Consider the following 24,590-nt stretch of genomic DNA (forward strand, 5'->3'; position numbering starts at 1 on the left):
TGTAATGGTAAATAAATGGGATTAACTTTTTTTTTTTTTTACTGTATTTTTGATCTCGGTGGTTTTGAATTTATTTTTAAAATTTAAAAATTGCCAGTAACTGAAATTATCTGCGTATCATAAACAGGTGGTCCACTAATGGAAGATAGTGTTATACCTTTACCCACAATTGTTCACCGCATGGCTCCACCTTATGGAACAACAGGGTAAGTACATTCAACAAGAATACTAACGTAATATGAGAAACACATCTTTGTTACGGATATAAGATGAAGATTGTCAATTTCTGAGTTTGGAAGAGTTTAAGAGAACATTTTACATGAAACGTTCTACGAGAGAATAAAAGAGTTTTTAAAGCGGTTCCCGAGGCGTTCGCAAATGGCCGGGGAGTCCCCATTCAAGATGGCGGCATGAGTTGCATGTCCTCAACCAGTCAAGGCTCCCTCTAGTGATTATATACGATATCTTCGGGATGAACATTGAAAGCACGCTGTCCGCGACTGTGTCTCTATGGTTACCGCGTTTGCCATTTTTGTTTCCGTATATTATTTTACGTTACTTATTTTACTTACGTCATTAAGGTCAACGATTCAGCCCGGCACTGTAGCTAATACGAAGCCTTGCGTCCAGAGTTGTTTCGGGTTGACAAATGAACTTCTTTAAATGTAACCGATTTTGTGAATTTTGTGTCCGCTCTTAACTATCTCACTGGCGACAGTTTGAGCAGCTTGCTGGCAGTGAAGAGACGAGGTAAGTTTCAGTGTCAGATATGGTGCATGAAAATACTTGGCTGAGCGGCCCAGTTTATCTACAAGAAATCAAATTACGTCCACATTGTTTTAATAAGTTTGCATGTCTGCTTTGGCGCACTTTTTAGGTGATGGTTGCAAATTAAGTTTACATAAAAAAACAGTTCTCCAAGGATATTTAATCCTCCTGTAGCTATAGGTCTTTAATTCGTGTTTTGAATTTCCATTTGACAATTCAAAATTAAAAACGAGGAGGTGAGTGACTAATTATTTAAATCGAACACAGACACAAAAAGATCCATTTATTTTTTTTAATATCTTAATTTTTGAGAGAAAATGGGGAAAAGGAAATGGAAAAACGGACCTCAGTCAGAACTGAATTTGATTTCAACACGATTAATGGTCGGCGCTACGTCACCCAGTTCGATACAGCTACAGCTTTAGCCGCCACAATCTTTTTGTGTTGTTGACTTAACAACAAAACCGTACACAATGCAATTTACCACTCAACAAGGCAGCATCAACATCTGATTGAACCACAGCACAATTCCAAACCAAACCTTCCACAATTCCAAACCAAAACTTCTAATGCATCATCAAAAAGTCTTCCCTATTTTGTTAATTTTACAGTATATACAAAAAAGTACTGCTATAGAAGACAAAAAATACTTGTATGTCAAGAAAATAAGAGACACAGTGATGTGAAATTAAGTACGTCTCCAGCAGCATGTTTCAAGATGCACAAAATTGTGGGTGCTCCGATGTTAAAGATCCATTACGGAATGCGGATTTGTCTTTTTTTTTTTTACTCACAACTGCCAATTCTGGCCTAAAGCATAACTGCAGCATCTGTGTCAAGCTCGTGCATGGTGCCCGTGCAAGTATGTGCGCTCGAATAAACTGTTTGAATTCAAATTTAACACTCCACACTGAAGAGAAGATACAAGTTGACTGGTGTAGGTACAGTTAAAATGTCAGGGCTCTTTGTACTCATCTGGGCATTGGTGAAGCATGCATTATGTCGAAAAGTCTTTGACATTACTATTTTCAACTCTGCAATGTACCTTTTAATGAAAATGAAACTCCCTTCATTTTTTAATATGAATATTTTTCTCTGTAGTGTTTGACAGTTCTCTTGGGGCAGACATTGGCCTGCAACCTGACAGTATGGACAACACAGTCCGAGCTACGTCTCCTAATCAGGGAACAGCTGCTCTGACTGACTCTCTGGAGATAGACACAGAGAGTGTGGCCCAGGTGAGCGTCTGCAAACAACAGCTAAGAATGCACTTTGGTGATGACATAGTGCCTCCAGGAAAGATGGATGACAGTTTCAAGGAAGGAAATCCGGACGTTGCAGACGCAAACAGTAATCCACATGAAGATGACATGGTTTGTGATAGCATTGAAGTAGCAGCACATTCACAGAGAACGACGGAACCTGAAAGATATACTCACAAGAGGTAATTTTTTTCGCATTAGAACCAGGGCTATTATAGTTTGGGAATTTTCAGTTTAGTTTATATTTATTTCGTTTTCAGTTTTGTTTTTTAAATTGAGTTAGTTTTCAGGGTGCTTCTGTTAGTTTTTATTTAAATTATTTTTAAAAATGCTTAGTTTTAGTTAGTTTCAGTATTAGGTTTTTTTTTAATGTGTATTATTTGTGCACAATATTTACACCACAGTAAAATGAATAAAGTAACACGTTTCTTACCTAGCGATGCATTTCGGCTGAGTTAAATGAAAAAAGCATGCCATGGGTACGACGGCGTATTAGGGCCACATAAAAATTTATATTTTTATGGAGGGTGGGGGTAATATTCAGAGAAAAAAAACTTGTTCATTTGCGACTTTATATAGTGGCGAATTTTCACCTTTATAAAGTGGCAGATTTGTGAGAAAAATAAAACTCAGAAATTTATGAGAAATACATGTAGCGTACTCCTCGGATGTTTGTGCCAATAATTATCGGTTTGGTTTTCAAATAAGGAGATAGTAATTGCTTTAGCAGAGATTAACCATATGATGTTTTGAAGGATTCACACTTTGAAACGTTGGACGCTGCCAGCGACAAACTTTGTGAAAGTCTGCACCCTGAGGATCAAGCATTTAAGTTTATTTACAGTGAACCGTTTTTGCATCTATCGTATAGTATTACTTTTATTATTAGTATTACCTTATTATTGATTATAATTTTACAGAATGCTATTTTTTATATTAAAATGTATGACATTATTTTTTAAAACTGTCGTAAAACAAAATATCTTCTGGGCCCTGTTGCGTCTCCCCCCAAACCACTCACAAGACAGAAAACAAAAGTATGTGCATATCTTACTCTGAAAAAAAGACATAAATAGTACCACACCGTGACTTGGATTAAATACTTTATTCTGATTACTGTTCTGGAAATAGTAACATTGATTACTACAAAATACAAGTTATTTGCACATTACTGGAGTCACTTTTTTTATGCCTTTTATTAGAGGGAAATTGCCAGTAGATGGCAGTAATGATGTTTGTAGCACTGCTGAGAAAATTGTGGTTAAATTATGAACGTGGATTGAATTTGATCCTATGTTGGGAACAATAGGTATTCTTTGTGTTTATAATTACAATAGTTTGTGAGGTAAAAGATGTATTATCCAATTACATTCACTTCAAATAACATTTATCCTTTAATAAGATTTAAATAGCGCGCATTCAAAATACTATAACACAGATAATAGCGGTAATTAAACACAACAGAGAGCATCAATGAAACTTTGAATATTTAAACATCAAGGATAGTTAAAAGCCAAAAAGTGTCATAATTCAATAAATGAAAACAACAGTTTGAAATAAATGTCCTTTGGATAAATAACAGACAATTCAAATCAAATAAAAAAAATCAAATCAAAATCAACAATTATGTAATATGGCCATTAAATTGTAAAATGTGGGATGATTATTATTATTATTATTATTATTATTATTATTATTATTATTATTATTATTATTATTAAAATTAGGGCGGCACGGTGGAAGAGTGGTTAGCACGTCCGCCTCCCAGTTCTGAGGTCTCCAGTTCGAGTCCAGGCTCCGGCCTTCCCGGATGGAGTTTGCATGTTCTCCCCGTGCCTGCGTGGGTCTTCTCCGGGTACTCCGGTCTCCTCCCACATTCCAAAGACATGCATGGCAGGTTAATTGGGCGCTCTGAATTGTCCCTCGGTGTGCTTGTGTGCATGGATGGCTGTTTGTCACTGTGTGCCCTGCGATTGGCTGTCAACCAGTTCAGGGTGTACCCCGCCTACTGCCCGAAGCCAGTTGAGATAGGCTCCAGCACCCCCAACGACCCCTGTGAGGAATAAGCGGTCAAGAAGATGGATGGATGGATGTATTGTTGTTATTGTTGTTAATATTATTATTATTATTATTATTATTATTATTATTATTATTATTATTATTATTATTATTATTATTATTATGAAAAGTGTTCATAAGTTCATACTATTCTGTAATATGTAACAAATATTTTATTATGACTAAATATTTCATTATTATTTTAACAATGTCATACTTTTTTAAAATAATGACATTTATTTATTTTTTCCAAGATTTTATAAGATAAGAAAACATTTTTGACAAAGTCAGTTTTTATTTAATAATATCCCTTTCCACAATGGCCTTTTAATTTCATAATGGGGTTTTTATGCAGAATAATTTGGTCTTGTCAATCAAATCACATGACGCGGAGCCAGTTAAGTGATTGGCTGAGATGATTGGCTGAGTCCTTTATACAGACATGGGCAACAGCTTTATGACCATAAAACTGAAAAGCCTGAGGGCCAACCTCAATCATCGGTTCAGAAAGAATGCCTGCAGGAGAGAAGTCTCATTCAGAAGTGCCAAGTTCTCATGCTCTGTTTGATTCGCTAGAGTCAGCAGAGCTGCAGAAACACAGCAGAAGTCCACCATTGTTTCTTCTGTTACTGCCGAAACAACGACCATGACCTGTGTCTAGGAAAGCTAATCGATCTTAAAGGATCCAGTAGAGGTCCAAATAAACCACTAACTTTGACTGACAGACCAAGTTTTTCTTCTGAAAAACATCATTATGAAATAAAAAAAGACATTGTGGAAAAGGACATTGTTATTTTATTATATATATATATATATATATATATATATATATATATATATATATATATATATATATATATATATATATATATATATATATATATATATATATATATATATATATATATATATATATATATATAATTTTAGAAAATTTTGGAAAAAGTATGACATTGTTAAAATAATCATTATGAAATATTTAATCAAATAAATATTAATAAGTACATATTAAAGAAGAGTATGAACACATTTAATAATAATAATAACAATAATAATAATAATATAATAATAATACCTAATTTTACAACGTAATGATCATATTACATAATTGTCTGTTATTTATCAAAAGCGTATTTATTTAAAACTGTTGTTTTTATTTATTGAATTGTGACATTTTTGGGCTTCCATAATTATAGTGAAGCATGCCCTAACTGAGGAACAAGGAGAATAAAAGCTTTCATTCCAGGTAAATTATAGTTTTCTTTTGTTTGTGTGGCCACTCGTGGACCAAATAACAAAGATTATTGCAACTGTAAGAGAGATCTCTCTTTTGGGGAAAATGTGATAGTCATCTCCTATATGTAAAGCACAACAGGACATCTGTCTTTCAACTCTTCTTGTCTCAAACTTTTGTCTGCTTCAGACATTGAAGGATAGTAAATTACAAAAAAAAAAAGGGAATTTACGGTACTCTCCTGCGGTCATTAACCTGTGGATAATGTTCATCTGCTACCAAAGTATATTGTTTCAGAGGAAAATGACCTTGGTACATTTACACAAAGGGTTCAATCTAATAGAGCCGAGGCAGAGGACACAGTTGTATTCCCATCATCATGTTCTCATAGTCCTTTTTTACCGACTCCTCAAAGCAGATAAGCCTTTTCACACAATGCCACTGCATACTTTACAAACCCAGTGCCCATTCCTCATTCAAGTGAACAAATCCTATCTAAGCAGCTCTATTCATCCCTGTGCACTATATTTTTCACTTATTTACTCAATATTGGAAGATGGTGTTTGAGTCCATGCAACTATTTTCTTTCATTGTCACTGTTTTTCCACTTGCTTCTGTATCCGGGCCTCTATACTCATGGGCAAATTCTGTATTTTTCCATCACACCCAGCTGCATGTTTTAATATATTCTCTAACTAGTTTGAATTTGACTCATTAGAGGGACATCTCGTACCCTTTCGGTCTCGTTGAAACGAGCAATCCTACACCGATGACCCCCGTCCTCCCCCACACATACTCATCATGATGTTTGTTAGTCTATTTTCATCCCACCAAGAATAAATTACAGTTTATTTTAACAACATCTTTTCATTGCCATTGAGCATTTTATACCACAATTTGTAGCCTGTTTATGATCGGAAAAATTGAATTTCTGAACGATTCCCCTGATAGTATGGCTAAAATTCACGTTCATTTGTCAGCCTGAAGGTAAAAATACAAAACAATTATTATATGATTGCAAACCCTATTAGCATCTTAGCTTGAGGACATCATTGCTTACGTTCCCTTTGTATTTTTTATATGCTGTACATGTACAAGCGCTTGGGCATTTATCGTACTGAAAACTGCCATTGGTAATCGAACTCCATAAATGTGATTTCTTGTCAAGAAGGGGCGATTCTATGAACTGAACTAAAGGGGCCCAGCCCATCAATTCAGTCACTTTCACAATCTACCGAATTAGTCGGATGGTCCCATAATGATTCACGATTAATCATCAGTCTTAAACGTCATGCTTTTTTTAAATTTTATTTTATTTTATTTTTTAAGCTTGACCTTCTGGTTAATGAAATCTAAGACAAAGACTCATATGCTCTAATTTCTTAGACGGGTGTTCGCGCTCAGTGTGCTCGGCATAAAAACAGGGGCAACGTAATTTTTGTGGAGTTTAGTGTGTTTGTGAATTTGAAAGACGAGCCACACGTCGCTGTGCTGTCACGCCCCTGGCAGTTTGGTGAAAAAAGTGGACTAGATTTGACGCAGTATGTACAGGTCTAACTTGTGGTGCAGGTGATATCATTTTGGTGGATTTGATCAGGCGCAGGAAGACGGATTTGGTGCTCCGCGGGCATGTGTATGCTGGATGTCATTGTATTTTATTCATGACAACAGCGTCGGACAATCGGAGGGGGTAGTGCTGTTCATATTGAAGTTTGGGAAAAATCCCGTACGGCCGGTCCATTCCAGGCCAAAATGGTTGCGCATTTACCACGCGTATCCATGTGACAAGCTCCAGCACCCCCCGCGACCCTTGTGAGGAATAAGCGGTCAAGAAAATGGATGTATCGATGGATGGGTGAATATAACAGTTCGTGTCCCCCAAATCCTCGTTCCCTCAGCGTGGTTGTGTTCGGAAATAAGATCAGAGCGTGTTGCTTCACGCAGACCATTCACGGCACCGCAGCAGCGACGAGGACGGCTATTAACTTACCATCAACTTTCGATCATATCTGAACTCGTATTCATATTTCATGTTAGTAGTTAAATTTATTAACTCATTTGCTCTCAAAATCGTATCAAAACGTTCTATTTTAAATATTGCCATAGGACTAGTATTTTTTCATTTTATTTTTTTTAATGCTAGAGCATACAGAAGGCTTTGTTGCAGCCTCTGACCTGAACTGCCACCAGGTGGCAGCAGTGTATAAGCGATCAACCAGGGCCATGTTGCAACGAGCTCTTTTCCCCATGGTTTTAAACAGATTTGTGAATAATGGTGAAACTTATATTCTAATGCTAATTGCTGCAAAACGGAAACAGGAATTTTTCCTGATGAAAGAAGAGACTCTAATCTTTCTTTTGGTAAGTTCCATGGTTTTATTGCAAAAGAACACAATATTCTGTGTGCCTTGAAAAATCAGTCAAAATCCAGTAAAAGAGCCAGAAAGCGAAGGGGGTTGCTTCAGTGAAATTGGCTGGGAGTGAATGAGGTAAGTGGAACAAGTGTTTAGAAGGATAAGACCCGTGTGGGATGGTTCATAATTACATAATAGAGGCGTAAATTCCCCTAAAAACAAAACAAAAACAAAAACGAAACATAGAAAAAAAAAGTCAAAAGCTACTTTGCAGAACTCACTCAAAAGACTTACAATGGATCACTTTCCAAAAAAAGTAACTTTGACCCAAGTAAATTTCAGTCGAGAACATAAATGGGAAGGGAAAAGTGTAAGCTAATATAACCTCTTGCGAACTATCCTGCTTAAATGCACAGAGGCAGATGCAAGTGTTTGGCTTTATGTACTGAGTGTCTTCTTCTGTTTCCTTTTACATTACAGCAAACTGGATGTCAGTGATATTTCCTCAGAATTGTGCTGTGACCCAAACTGGAACACTAATGAAATGGGAGATGTCATCTCTGAGAGGTTAAACTTTTCTGTCCCGGAACATCACCACTTTTGTAGACAAACGCCAAGTCAATCGCAGGAGCCATTTATAAGCGGATACAGATATATTGTTGACACAAGTTCAATGACTCCTCATGTTTCTAGCAGTGACTGTAATCAGCCATACCACTTACACCCCCAAGATGATCAGGTTAGCTCAATAACAACCCAATGCTATCACAGCAATAGTTTGTGTCATAGCTCACCAAAATCCCACTCATCTCATAGTTGTAGTGATTGCACTACCCACGGGCAGTCCGAAGACCAGCCAAAGAATAGCTGTGCCAACGTGGATAAGAATATTAAAAGATCTCTTGAGACGACAGAGCACATGGAGGAAATGCATGTTAAGTGCTTAAAAGAATATCAAACCTACTACCAGAAGGAACTGCAACACATAACTGGAGGATCATTTCAAATTTCACCGACAACAGAGATTTCTCAGACTCCTGGAAAGAAAAAACGACACACAGAAGGCGTTGTGGAACGTAACAAAATAACACTGGGCCGAAGCACATCTGATAATGGATCCTATGTGAATATGCATGCACTTCAGCAGAAGAAGGCCCGCGGTGTGAAAAAGGTACGTGAAGATGATGGTTAATCAGTACCCTAGCTTCACATAATAAAAATTCGGCTGCTGTAACCTATATAGCAGCTATTTTATTCTGACATTTTGCAAAAAATAAAGCAGAAACTCTCCAAAAAGTCTCAAGTTCAATGAATTTAAGAATTGTGAAACTTCCAGTGGCAGGCGGGGAGTTTTTGGATCTGGTCATTCAGTGTGGCCATATAAGGGAAGTCAACACAAAAATTGTCTTTAGAATATTTTTTTTCTACTAGTCTAAATGGTTGATATTGCACTCGTGGAATATGAATAAAGCAGCAAAATCCACATGTAGCTTTGCCACTGATGTTGCTTGGTTCAGTTTGATATCTATATTGCAAATTAATGGGTTGCTCCCTCTAAATTGTGGGCCGGTCTGTTGAGTAAACTTGAGGAATATTGACTGGAAGCTGCTATGAAATAAGGGGTCCTATATTCAAATGTAATGTGGCCTTTTGGGATGCTTTTGACTAAAATAGCTTTTAATTTCAGTAAATTACTAATACTTCAAATTCAACAAATTACGGAAGCGTAGAGCTGCCAATGTGGAGTAAACATTTTTGGCTGGCGAGTATGTTCGAACATACTCGCAAATATGTTCGAATATTCTTGCAAATATGTTCAAATGTATTGAAATATGTTCGAACATACTCGCAAATATGTTCGAACCTACTTTAGGCTAAAGTTAGCATACCTTCCCATAATGCCACGGTGTATTATTTGCGCATGCGCAAGCGCAAACAAAACCCCATTTTTAGGCATTTGGGCCACATTACCAATTCATTAGAAAATTAAGTAGACAAAAAACAGTATTCATTCATAACTTTTACGATTTATTATGTTTTTTTTTTAATTTATTATGTTTGTTTTGTTTTCACTCGCGCATATGCAAATAATACCCCGTGGCATTATGGGAAGGTATGCTAACTTTGTAGCATGTAGCCTATATATACGTTCGAACGTATTTGCGAATATGGTCGAACGTATTTGCGAGTATGTTCGAACGTATTTGCGGGTATGTTCGAACGTATTTGCGAGTATGGTCGAACGTATTTGCGAGTATGTTCGAACGTATTTGCGGGTATGTTCGAACGTATTTGCGAGTATGTTCGAACGTATTTGCGAGTATGTTCGAACGGATTTGCGGGTATGTTCGAAAGTATTTGCGAGTATGTTCGAATATATTTCAATACGTTCGAACATATTTGCTAGTATGTTCATGCCAGCCAAAAATGTTTACTCCTCATTGGCAGCTCTATACTTCCGTAACAAATGATTCTTTTCAAATCTTTACAGCCTATACAATGTTGTGAAACTTTGTGTGGAACAACAAATTGGAACTGTGCATTTTAAATTAATCCCCAAACCATCATGGGATTGTTCAAAAATATTGAATTGAAATAATCACTTTCAACTACTTGAGAAAATTCTAGAAAAACATCATTAATGAGCTGGACTGCAGCATGCCCGCGAACCTCGTGAGGATAAGCGGTTGGGAAAATGGACGGATGAATCATTTGTGTAATAATCTTGAACAGACTATTTGTACCTGTGAGAAAATGTTTTTCAAAAACCTGATGTTGGATGGTCAGGTCAGCAGTTGTCAACTCCACCCATTGTGAAAAGGTCTGTTTTACCAACGACCCCACATAAAACGGAATCTTAATGCAATTAAACAAATGACCACCAGGAGCTGCAGATAATGGATGGATAGTTTCAAAAGGAGTCCTTTCTTATTTTTTTATTTTTTTATTTTTTTTTAAATTTCAGCAATGCTGTTTATTATTGGCTCAGTAAGTGTTAGTATTTCTTTTTTTCAAGATGCCTTGAGGGAATTATCTCTTTACCTTTAAAGCTAAAATTACTCTGGAAAGCATAAACCTCCACCCTTTTGTTTGATTTTCAGCTTACCCCAGCAGGGGTCGCCACAGCGAGCCCACTCTCATGATATGTTTGGCACATTGTTTTTAGCCGGTGGCCTTCCTATCAAAACCCTCTCTCATTTTTATTTATTTTTAAAATGTATTTTATCTGTGCTTGCCACCGTCAGTGGCCAGGTGTTCACCATATATCCACCGATACACCGTGACCAAATATTAATGTAATGTTATTAAGTCTGTATGGTTAGCTTGATTACTTTTTCATTTGCAGCTGTTTGAATGGAGCTTGGCTACCCAAAACACTATTGGCATCTTTCTGCTATGCCTGCATCAAGCGACCCTTTTCTGATTTATTAGTATCATTGCGAGCTAAAAGCTTTGTATGGCACTGTCAGTCACCAACCAAAAAGATGTCCTATCATGTTTGCTTTAACCCCCACCTGGAAAATTAATTTGCGTGGTTTCATTTTACTTCTCTTCAACCATATGAAAGAGCCATACATATTTGTCTGGCTATGTAGTGCTTATTATGACTTGATGTGTGCAACCAGAACATCAGAGACATGGCTCCCAATAGGCTCTCAGACATCCATGCACCTGGCACAGTGGCATAATTGGTCTGGATAGCACGCATTCACCATTTGTTGGGCCACATGACTGTTTTTCTGGCTATAATACCCTCAACCTTGTCCACCCATCTGAGCCCCAGCCCTCGACAATGTCTCATATCATCACCATTTACATAGTCAAGAGCCGTTAGCTTTGTGTAGTGGTAAACAGAGCCGGAGGCTTTCCCTCTCTTGAACCCTTGGGTTTTGTCAATATCGCTCTGAATTTGCTCATTAGTTTTCAATTGCCAGACACATCTTACTTAATAATAATTGTTCTCTATTCAATTATTTCATTTAAGAGATTAAGAGATTAAATTCTCAATTGAAAATAACATGTATAATGATACATTGAAAAAAAAATAAATTACAAATCCATATAAACTATATATATATATATATATATATATATATATAGCATATTAGCATGCGGTATTTAAAAACTGTTGACAGCAAAATAACCTAAAAAATGACAACACAAGCCAGTTGTTACCATGCCACAATACCACATTTGGTCCTTGTTGTAATTACACACTGTTAAATGTACACCAGCTTCTAATGCGGCAATTGCTTGCACCATCAAAGTGGTACTGTGGCAGTAGCAACGAGTAGGTTCGTTGAGACTAGTATTCTTTGATAATAACAGAAGTAGCAGATCAATCTTCTGCTATTGCACTCACGGTCCCGTCTCGTCTTGCAGGCCCTCACTTCAAAGCTAGGGTAACATAATGTACAATCTTTTAATAGCTTTAGACCAAAGCTTTGGGAAGGCCTCTGCCCCTGCCTCATTCTAAACACCCAATCAAGATTACCTAGGCTGTCTACAATAGCAGCTAAATGCAATTCAAGATCCACATCCTCTTTGATGTCATCATTGCAAAAAAAGATGTTTCTGGGGTACAGGAGGTAATCCAGCCGGGTGCAATTGCCAGACTTTGTTGTGACATTGCCTCATGGAGAAGCAATTACTGGTCTCCCAATTTAGAAGAAAAGATATTACACAGGTTACCATCCTCCAAATGCAATTCTGGCAAGATTATTGGCTCCATTTGATTCGGCGTTTCGTAATGGGTGACAAAAGGCAATGATAGAGACAAACACAACATGTTTGTGCATGTTGGTATATATATACATATATACACTGGGTATCTTGCGTAACATAACCGTAAACCTACCACTTATTTTACAGATGCTGATCTGATTCATTCTCATTGGTCATTTCAAATGTATTCCTCTACAGTCTGATTTTATCAGTCGACATCAGTCTGAATCTGGAGGTCCAGGGTTCAAGAACTCGCTTGGGTTGATCCTGGAAGTGAAAGCAGTTCATGCATCTTTGGAACTGGAGAGTCATGGATGCAAGTCGGTCGGGCAAGACACTGATTTTGGTGCTTGTCCTTCTTAATGTCCAAGACCAAGAATCTTACACAACCAGATTTTTTTGGATTGTTAAATGTGTTACAAATGGCCTACTTGGTCACTCGTTACAAACATAAAGTCCAGCTCCCAAAACAAGTGGCATACGCAGTTACTATTCATTCAAATGTTTCGTTAGATTTAAATCATACAGGCATCGACGGTATCGGCTGTGTGATCGTTATCAGGCGTTGCTGTGCATGATTCTCAAGACTGGCATTCTGCCTTATAAAAAGAAAAGAATAATAACGTACCTGACAACACTGTTGATTGAAGTTGCTTTTCTTTTTGTACTTTTGTGAAGATGCATGAAGCTGCTCATCAGGAAGCCACTACTGAGTGTCCAAAAGAGAGTTCAGATCCAGACCTAAGTTTAACACAACAATTGAAGGTATGGACTCCGTTATCCCAGTTTGAAGACAGTATTTGCACAAGGATGCATTTTATGTACTGTGTACTTTTTTCCCCCTTTGCTGGGACCCCTTTATTTGTGCTTAAAGTGTTAAACCATCTCTAACTCCAGGTCACCCATATCATTGAAGAAAGTAAACAGGGGAATATGGAACCCAGCATGGAGAAAAGCCCCAAATTGCAAAGGTGATTTACTGTTAAAAAAAAACGTTTTGATCAAATTTTTGGGTTATTGTATTTTACTATTGCTTTTGCAATAACAGTATATTTCCTTATTGCTTGGATTTAACACTACAGTCCACAAAAAAAGCAACACACAAGAAGCAACTGTACCAAGCCTCCAAATCTGGGACTGATACCGTGTATAATGTAATCTTGTATTTAACAAGCACATAACCTTTTCATTCCTAAACCATTAATCCCAAATTTGCCACTTTTTAATATGACGAGAACAAAAATGGCAAATTTGCCACTTTTTAATATGACGAGAAAAAAAGCTTTAATATGACAAGAAAAAAAGTGGCAAATTTGCCACTTTTTAATATGATGAGAAAAAAAGTGGCAAATTTGCCACTTTTTAATATGACGAGAAAAAAAGCTTTAATATGATGAGAAAAAAAGTGGCAAATTTGCCACTTTTTAATATGACGAGGAAAAAAGTGGCAAATTTGCCACTTTATAAACTGGCAACTATAATATTGTTAATCTCTGCTAAAGCAATTAATATCTCTTTGTTTGAAAACCCAACCGTGAAGTACATTTTAAGGAGTGCTTCCTTCGTAGACATTTTCCAAACTGTTACTTGTGTAGCATGACATGTGCGTTTCCTTTCTGCCGACACAGCCGCGCGGCGAGAGAAAAAAAGTGGCAAATTTGCCACTTTATAAAGTCACTTGAACTGGACCATTTGGGTCTAATTATACTGTCATTGACTGGAGCAAACATTATTTAATTGACTTTGATATTAATGATAAGAAACTGGATTTTGAGCTGGCAGTTTTTCTCCCATTAATGTCTGGTAATTTTTTTTTGTGAAAAATGACAAAAATGGACATGTTTTTCACATAACAGCGACGATATGTGGAACATTTTATTACTCAATACCAACACACTAATATCAATACAATTCCTGATTTTTGCTGCATTTAATGGTAGCTGTCTGTTTATGTTGTTAGGTAGAGGATAGCTAATATTTTTCTAACTAGGAAACTTTTCAGGTGGTCAGAGGGAGCACCACCGTCCACCGTTTGAATTTGATTTGGAGAAGATAGTCATGTGCATGTGTTAATATGAAATTAATATTAATATATTAAATTAAAACTAAATTGCTCCCAATAACGTGTAAATACGTTTGTTTGTTTTTTAATGTTCTAAGTGTCCCAAAGACGTATTTATGTTTTTTTTTTCGTTTTTTTTTGTTGTTTTTTTTTTAATGCTAGAGCATACAGAAGGCTTTTTGATGAAGCCTCTCAACTGAAAAGAACGGTTGCAGAAATGGTAGTTATTACACAAACGGCCAGCAGGTGGCAGCAGAGCAAAGGATATCAACCAGGGCCATGTAGATAAAAAGCTCAATTACTTACAATTTCGAATAGATTTGTGAAAACTGATGAAACTTAGCTCTCTTCTAATGCTAATTGCTGCAAAACGGAAACCGGTAGAAACATACTTTTTTTTCCTGATGAAAGAAGAGACTTTAATCTTTCTTTTGATAGGTTCCATGCTTTTATAGCAATTGAACACAATATTCTGTGGGCCTTGCAAAATCAGTCAAAATCCAGTAAAACAGCCGGAAGCGAACGGGACTGCTTCTGTGAAAATGGCTGGGAGTGAATGAGTTAAGTGCTACTGACAACCTGATAAATTCACCCACTAAATCTAATAAAAATAATGTAATCAGAAAATTTTGCTTAGGACTAAATGCATATTTGGAGGTTAGTCAATAAAAAAAAAGTGCATTACCGTGCACTGGATTCTTGGCTTTAAATGTCTTATTACTATAATAAACACAGATTAATTGGAATTAATTGGCTTGATTATTGTTCACACTGGAGAGCTGCTCCTCCAAAAGATGGCACAGTTGAATGATGGACTCACCGTCCAGACAAAATCCACATTAAAAGTCGGTGAGCCCGACCATATCTAAACATATCCGATTTATCGCCGTTGTGCTGTTCTCGTACACACCTTCTTGCCCATTGACACAGAACAAGCAGGTAGAAGATGGGCATACTGGTTTGGAATTGTTAATTCACAGCAATATGATGGTCCTTTTATACTTATTCACATGGACAAAATTGTTAGTACACTTCTGTTAATGAAAGTAAAACCTCAATTGGTCACAGAAATAACTTGAATATGGCAAAGTAATAATAAATAATTTAAGGAAAACAAACCAGTGAAATTCAGACATTGCTTTTGAGTTGTGGCTCAACAGAATTATGTATTTAAAAATAACTCAAAAGTAACCATTTTTTTCCATTTGGAACAAATATGTTCCAACCAGAAACCTTTTTCAAATCATATTTATTTTGTTCATTGTATTTATTTAGGTAAGTGCTGTATTAAGTTATACAATGTCAATACATCTAAAGAAGACTTCTCAAGATGTTGTTATAAGCTACATCTATTAATAACACACTAATTAATAGTTATAAATCCTAGATTCTCCACTGTCAGTGAGGTCAATGGGTCAGAAAAACAATGAGCACCAGGCGCCACTTGAGTACCTTACCAGACCAAAATTATGTGCACCCCTAACTATATTTTGTTATTCCATTATCATTGAACAAACAATTATGTGTTTCAGCACAACTGCATTAAAATGCTACTTAACCATTAAAGAGGGCAAAGAGGAGTTGTGTCCAAATGAAGATTGCAATCACCAAAGTCTGGAAAACGACTCCACGCTACCTTCAAGTACTTCACACAACAAGGGAGTCTATACAAAGCTGCCACCTATTATGCCAAAGCAATGCTTTAGACAAGGTGTGAAGACAATCAATCCCAACCATAGAAACAGCTCTGCTGAAATCTTGGCACAGATGGAAGATAAGACGGGGACAAGAACCAATTACAAGGTTGGTTTGAGCTTCAGTATTTTCTGTATCCCCCCCCCCAGATCTCTTATGGGGTGGTATTGGATGCCCCTTAAGACCTTTAGTCATTCAAACTTTCAAGCGTATTTACATTATAAGTACAGAACAGTAAAATGGACTAATAAGCTGGTTGAGGAGGAAAATTTTGTGGCATCCATTCTAATCCCCATATTCACGGGAGGTTATGCTTCTTTGAAGTCACAAGTAATCCCCTCAACCCTCGTCACACGGGCTGCTTAATCCAACAGGAGGGTTTTAGTTACTCAGCGCACAAAGCATCAGGTTAATTGTCTAGCTCCTCTAAGATACACTTAATTGCAATAAGATGGCCACTGCTGGCTCTGTAAAGCCGTTTGAAGATGTGTTAGATGATAAAGTGATTATAGCCTGTGTAAGGTACAAGGTCACCAAAGATGCTTGGGCATTTGGTAACAAGCCTGTCGTTTATTTTGTTTATGTATGGAAAGATGATAGAAAATGTATCCCTCATGCCTGTTCACACACATTTTCTAGTTCTAGTACCGATGCGCGGATCACTAGCCATTTCACTCCTTCTCCCCCTCCAAGAACTACACAGAAAAATAGCTCGTGTTATCTTAACACTGAGAAGTGTTAAATCTAACACTAGAAAAGTGTGTATATGTGCGCACACCAATGAATGTAAATCTGACACGTTTCAAAGTGTTACTTTTTTTTTTTTACACTGAAACAATGTTGCTCCAACATTGTATAGTGTTAGAAATCTATACTGGTAAACACTGAGTAGTGTTGAAAGTACTCTACACTAGTGTCAGTGTTGAAAATTGAACTCTAACATTTCACTTTGGTGAAACGTACTTTATTTATACAACGTTTTTCCTCCTAACAAGGCCCTCAAAGTGCTTTTGACTCGGGATGTATATATCCAAACATCACGATATGATATTATCACGATATGAAGGTCACAATACGGTAATTATCACGATATTGTGTGGGGAGGTTGGCGATACAAATGAAAGTCACAATACTGGAAAAAATGAGCTCATACAAAAAAAAACACACGCAATATTGTGTTTTTATACATTACAGCAATGAAAAATATAAAAATATAAATATATATATATATATAAATGTAAATAATACTAACACACTAATACAAGCAGTACAATAAATTAATATTTTTTAATTAATAAAAGAAATAAAATAATTAATTATTATTTAAATTAAATAAGAAATTAATAAATACAATAAATTGAGTTCCTCCACATATTGACTCTGTTCACAACATGGATGCCATGTTCCCCTTCATTTGGCCATTATCATGGATTTTAAACAGAAGGGCCAAAACATGCCTTGTGAAAATTAAACTGCACTAATAAACTAGCCACCAGAGGGTGCTAGAACTGCACAAATGGAAATCAGCCTGACTTTTTTTTTTTAACAGATGTGCTGCTTTTAATATTGTGCCATGACAACGACGATATATTGTGGCAGTTTTAATATCACAATATTGCCATTATCGTTACATCCCTACTTTTGACTACTGATAACATGGCACCAGGAGCAACTTGGGGGGTTCAGCATGTTGCTCAATGATACTTTGACATAGTTTCGCTGGCCTGGAATTGAACTCACACTCTCTGGGTCGGGAGACGACCATTCTACCACTGAGCAACGCTGCCCCAACAACAACAGATGTATCGCAATAAGCGATATGCGCATCTCAAAATCAAGGTGCATTTTGGGTAATTCAAGGTGCATTGTGGTTAGCGGCGTGGTGCATTGTGGGTAGGCGAAACGACCAAATGGTCATTGAAAATGAATTGGATCCAATGGAATCAGCTCTGATAGAAACGTTTCAACCGCTGGAAAGTTTCTGTTTTTTATTAACATGCGTAGCATGTGGTTTACTGACATCGGGGAAGTTTACTTGCAAGCTTTAAAGTGTACAGTTGCGCAAGGTTTGTCACCACTCTAATCCCCGCAATTCAAATTGATAGGGTAGTTGGTAGCCATGTTTTTTTTGGGCTGTACTTTGCAACATCACCACATCCACGGCAATTCACATGTTTAAACGGCACAAAAACAGTGGCAGAGACTCACCACTCGGAAAATGTTTTGGTAGAAATCCATAAGCTTGGAGTGTACACTGTGAAAGTGCAAGTTCAGTTGATCCCGCCCCCATCCCGCACCGCGCCTGCTCTAATGGAAAAGCAACAGAGGCTGGGCCAAGCGATGCCGGTGAAGCGTATGGAGCCATTCAAGAATCGGAAATAACATTACTTTGCCTCTGTTCAAAACAGAATAAAGTAGGATTCTGTAGTGACTTATTCATGGATGGGCTTCAGTGTAAGTATGCGCAATGACCACTTAACGCATGTGCATTCTGTGGCACGTGACGTAGCTCGACTGACGTAATAAAAGCACAACACAGCAGGTAAGTGGCATAATAATTAGTGACATAATAATTGCATGACACATCCATCCATCCATTTTTTTTTTAGAATATTAGATTTGATCAATATTATTGATTCGTTGATGCAGCCAATGGCCGGCGCATCTCGGCAGACAATCGTTCACTCTCACATTTACGCTGTCTTTGAATGGGAACTGAACAGAAGCTGCCTGCTCCTTCGTCAGGGGAACAAATTTAGTTCAACTGCAGATTTTCTGGGCGATACCCACAAACTAATTTGCTGATAATCCTTGGACTGACGGCATTAACTTGACTTTTTTAATGTTTAAGCTGTATAACTTTGACTTGCTACTTTTTGTTCTGATCCCAGAATTGTTTACATGTTCTATTAAGTGGGCACGAACCATTGTACTCATTTTATCATCAAATCCACATCTTGAAACTAAATCATGTTAACAGTGCAACAGTGTCAGCAGTTGCAATTGTCAGCTTTGACGAAGAGTGAAGAGTAGAAAAAGTGCTAAGAGATCACCTGTTGTTGATCATGATAAAGCTGAATTCAACTGGATTTCACAACGGTGCCCAACAACTCTCTCCTCCATATTCTCAGACATACAGCCTGAAAGAATACAAGGAGCTGAAGCTAGATGTGAAGCTCCAAGGTCTGGGTCCTGACTACACAGCAGCTAAGAAGCAAGTAAGTATAGCACCCTGTTTTAAGAGCTCAAAATCTATGATATGGTGAAGCTGCAATTAAAAATTACAGTGCTACTCTGACTTTCGAGGGCCCCAATTTACAAGTTTTTTTTTTTTTTTTCATTACAAGTCAACTCTCAGTTGATTATTTTTCTCCATTTTGCCAGCAAAAATTTTACATGTGAGAGGGCATTCAAGCACTTCACCGCTAGATGTTGGCAGTGAATTTAATCATGTAATTTAATCAATGATCAAGTATGAAGGTACAGCAAACTAGACTATTCATAGACGGCCAATAAAAGCAACATTGAGAGCGCACAAGTTATAAACCTTTATACAACTCATTTGAACACAAATGGTGCACAACACACCAAGCAACAACTGATTCATCCTTGGCTTATGCTAGGAAAAAAGAACAACATCCGGGAATTCCGTGTGGTCTTCGCTTATGCATACTTTCGATTGGAACAGTACTTGGGCTCAACTCAACTCAAGTTTATTTATATGGCACTTTCAAACTGCCATTGATGACGTCTCACGAAATCACAAGGATGTAAGTAAAGTTTTTAACCGATATATGGTGTACACACACATTTTGAAACACCGTAATAGTAGTACAAATTCATTGAAAGCAAGTCACATGATATAACTGCGATGAATTACGGAAATACGGCAGCGAGATATGCGGGCTTGGGAAGTACGTTCTTTAGACCGGGCTTACCAAGAACGTACTCGTTACGTCACAAGAACGTACTCTGTGTTCTTGATATTGAGAAACGGCGAATGTGTCCTGGTCCAGGAAGTAAAAACCCTGCCATAGTTTAGTTTTAGCCACAGGTGTTTCTACTCAACCGGCAGGTAAACCAGCTTGTTTCTTGCCGGTTGAGTAGAAGCAACCTGAATATTGGCAATATTCCAGTTTGGGAAGGCCATGTAAACACACGTCAAAACCCAAATAGGCTTTTTTTCAGGTTTTTAAAGACCCAAATATGATCCCAATGAGTTACCCCTTTCGTAACCCAAATTCTTCGTCATATGGCTGCGTATCGAGGCACCTCGATTGATTGAGGTTGTTCTGAATCTTTCAGAAACCGGAATTATGACAATTACCCAAATATTGTCTGTTTTCCTCTCTTCTCCTGACAAGTTCTGAATCTTCACCCACCAGTTCTTGTGGTTCAACCCTCTTGCCCCCACCCCCTGACCCTGTCATTTGCAGATCATTAAACAGCACACTTAGCTCTTAATTCACATTGGTGTTCTCCAGGTGCTCTCAACCTAATCCTCCAACATTGCGGTTGGCAACTAACATTTGAACCTCTTTCATAAAAGAAACCACGGGAGCCACAAACCCTTTGGGCATCAAAAATGGAGATTGAATACCGCCAACCCCACTCCCCCGCCCCCTTTTTTTCTTTTAATTTCTGCTGCAGACACCCATTGAACCATGAGGCCTATTTGAAGTGACGACAGCTAATTCGCCATATTGGACGCAGCCATCGTATTCGCCATAATATTGGCAAGTAATATTTATATAATGGAGTTCAAATCCCATAATGCAATCAAAAGCAGTAGTTAAGTATTAACTCAAAGAGTTGTGGCTCTCCAAGGAGCCAGTGAACGAGGTATCTTCACAAATTGCTTCACTCGCTTTTTACGTATTGTAAATGTCGTCTATATTAACACTTGCCAGCAATTGTTGCAGATTAGAAGATGACTGACATTTGTGCACAAAATCGGAACTTGGGGAACAAGTCGTTTTTTTGTTTTTTCATTTTTGGAACGAATATTGCCAAAACAAGTCATTGTTTTGTAGTTTCTGTTTTGTTTTGAAAAATAACTGAATGAAATATGACAGAGCTTTCACTTGACAAGCACAAACTTTCAAAACAGAATCTCAAACAGAGCTTTACACTAATAAAATATCCTGATATTTAGATACCGTTTTGCGTTGACAGGAACAATTTTAGAATGAATCAAAACCTTTTATGTGATACATAGGCTCAATGGGTTTTTTTTAGGCAGTGTATTGATGGCCTACTCATATTCCAATTACAATGTAGCTGAAACGTGTAAAACATAGTTAAAGGTTTGCCAATCATTTTCACCCTATTATTCAATTCAATACGTACACTAAAGTCAAGATACTTAACATACGTATTTAAACCCAAAAAATGTGTTAACACGTTTTTAATACTTTCTTCACTCTCCAAAATGTATTTACACATATTTTTTTTTATGCAAGAGCATACAGAAGGCTTTGATGCAGCTTCTGACATGAAGAGGTGGCTTGAAGCAATGGTCATTATTACAAAAAATGGCCAGCAGCTGACAGCAAAATATAAGCGATCAGCTCAGGGCCATATTGCAACAAGCTCTATTTGCCAGTGTTTTCAACAGGAATGTGAATAATGATGAAACTTAGCTTTATTCTGATGCTAATTGCTGAAAATGGGAACCTATAAAAATGTATTTTTTTTTTTATTTTTTTTTTTTACCGATGAAAGAAGCAACTCCAATCGTTCTTTTGGTGGGTTCCATGTTTTTATTGCAATAGAACATCAACAAAATACTGGCAAAGTTGAAGAATGCTTTAAAAAAAAAGAATGCTTTAAAAAATGTTTAAAACAAAAAAAACTCCTGTGTGCACTATTCCACTACTGAACATGTTAATTGGAAACTGTGTGTCAAGATAGGGTATATATGGATTATCCCAGACAGGCTCAGTTGTTCACACGAAAATATGGGATGAGGTTCACCACTTTGTTAACAACTGTGTGACCAAACAGATTAAAATGGAGTTTATAGATCGTCAGAAAATCTGCAAGTAAGTAGCAAGGCCGAAAACCAGCATCTAATGCCCGTTGCCCTTGAAAACACACATTACTGTGTAACTGATATTGCCAGGTGGGTTTAGGAACACTTTGGAAAATCATTGCCATCTAACAGTTTATCAATACATCTACAATTGCTACAAATGCAAGTTATCGTGCAAAATGAAAGTCGTATACAGTATCAGCAACAGCCAGAAATTTTGCAGGCTTCGCGGGCCGGGCTCATCCAAGATGAGAAAAGTATGTTGCGGTCTGACGAGTCCACTTTTTTTCTTATTTTTTTTTTTTAATTTGTGATGTCGTGTCTGAAGCCAAAAATGACAATCCGGATTGTTATAAGCGTAAAGTTCAAATACCAATTTCTGTGATGGAGTAGGGGTGTGTTGGCGTCATATCATGAGAGCACCACAAATGCTGATGGTTTTGGATCAACATGTGCTGCCATCTATTTCAGAGACATTCCTCGTTTTTTCTGCAAGACAATACCAAGCCACATTCTGTAATGTAAGAACATTGGGGCTTTGTAGTAAAAGTGAGAGCACTATACTGGCCTGCCAGCAGTCCAGACCTGCCTTCTATTGAGAATGTGTGGCGCATTATGTGTTGAGCAACTGAAGAATCTGGATAAAAATCCACCCACAAACTTGCAGCAATTACTTTCCGAAATTCTTCTTGAATGGTGTTAAAAGGAAAGGTGACCCCCAGTACCAGCTCCTTTGAATGTGTTGCAGACATCACATTTAAAATGAGCAGTACAGATAATGGCTGGATGGTTGGATGAATGAATATTTGTAACAACAACAACAACAAAATGTTACACATCTTGTCTTTGTAGTATATTTAATTGAAAAATGGTGGGAAAGGATTTGCAAATGATTCCATTCTGTTTTTGTTTCCATTTTATGCAACATCCCATCTTTGGATTTGAGTGCTTTACATGCACTGCCTCTGTTTTCAGTTCATCATTTAAAGGCTCACTTGCTACTCCACAGATAAAATTACATTTACAAAGCAAATGAGAGGACCCATTAGAAGTTAAGTGCTCTTTGGCTTCAATATATCTTTTCTTAATCCCCTGTTGCACAAAGTGAGCATGTTTGACTAATTTACTCGAAATTGAGGTCTGCGTATGTCCAGGGCCAAGCCTATTAGTGACTGATATATGTAATTGTTTATAGGCCTAGTGAATAGCTTGCTGGGTTTGGTTTTGTTGGGTTGTGTGGAGAGGTTCCTCTTTATCATCTGCATGTGAATCTCTCATTCGCTTTCTTTTTTTTCTATTCAATTTGTTTCCATTGTTTGACCATCGCCAGGCTGAGAAGATGACCCAACAGAAGCTGTATTCAATTGCGGTCCGAGAGAGGAACAAAAACATAAGTAAAAGACCCTTTCTGTTGGCCAAGGAGCCGGTAGGCAAAGACAGGAAAGTTCCCAGGATTAAGGTGTGTCTGCATTTTTGTGTATTTGTTTTATGGGTGTGTTGTGATTGTATTGTGTGACAGTATTTGATAGTAAGAGTTTCATTTTTCAAACTGTGTCTTCATTTCATTGTTTTTTCGAGTTCAATTTGATTACATTGAAGGTGAATGACGTTAATCATAATGCTGGATATCATTAGCATGGTAGAGCTAAATTTTGTTTTTTGCAATAGATGAATAATGTTTTAGGAAACAATTTGACACTCGATGTTACAATCTCTCTCACTCTTTTACTCTCAGGCTTTGGAGTATGCTAAGACCATAGCCAAGCCTCTCGTTCGGCTTCCTCAACCAAAATCAAGTAAAAAACAACAGTCAGGAGATTCCATTGGACACGCTCCGTGTTTGGACGGCTCTAAAGTTTCCCAAACGGCCACAGTTGACCATCTTATGAAACGTCACCAAGAGGAAAAGGAGGCCCTCTTCAGGAAGGGGCATGTCATTTGAGGAAATCACAAATCATTCTATTTGAACATTCAATAAATACTTATTTAAGAGATTATGTATTGGTTTATCGTTTAAATGATTTTTTTGCTCAACAATTCCATCCTATGAAATTCACCAAGGGAATGAATGATTTTACTAAAGTTGCTTTACAGCACACAGACACAATTATTCACGTTATACGTTTTAGATGAGGTTACAAGTACTTTTAAAATGAACTTTCTCTATTAAAAGTTGTTTCATAATTGACAACACAACAGTGCATTGAAACACTAATTCCATAATAACCTTTTCGCTTTTCCATGAAGAGAAAGCTACAGTGAATTCGAATTGCAATATAGAATGTGCGTTATTTGACTAATTGTGAAATCAAAGAAACGTAATAATCACAATAATGGCACTAATCTCATGAATGAAGTCACTACATTACTCCCCCCTCCATCACAGGGGTTATGTTCC

The 24,590-nt window shown here is 37.2% G+C and overlaps 1 protein-coding gene across 1 annotated transcript; it reads left to right on the forward strand.

Moving 5' to 3' along the window:
- Window positions 1-203: 203 nt before the first annotated feature.
- On the forward strand, window positions 204-24,189 carry jhy (junctional cadherin complex regulator). The gene is made up of 9 exons (XM_077505676.1): window positions 204-750; window positions 1,870-2,212; window positions 8,157-8,847; window positions 13,080-13,166; window positions 13,299-13,372; window positions 15,996-16,266; window positions 19,290-19,376; window positions 23,523-23,651; window positions 23,928-24,189. Exons 2-9 carry the CDS (start codon window positions 1,917-1,919, stop codon window positions 24,132-24,134), a joined length of 1,842 nt encoding a protein of 613 aa, XP_077361802.1. The 5' UTR covers window positions 204-750; window positions 1,870-1,916; the 3' UTR covers window positions 24,135-24,189.
- The last annotated feature ends 401 nt before the right edge of the window (window positions 24,190-24,590 follow it).

The sequence above is a fragment of the Festucalex cinctus genome, chromosome 18, assembly GCF_051991245.1.
Source record: "Festucalex cinctus isolate MCC-2025b chromosome 18, RoL_Fcin_1.0, whole genome shotgun sequence".
NCBI lineage: Eukaryota > Metazoa > Chordata > Actinopteri > Syngnathiformes > Syngnathidae > Festucalex > Festucalex cinctus.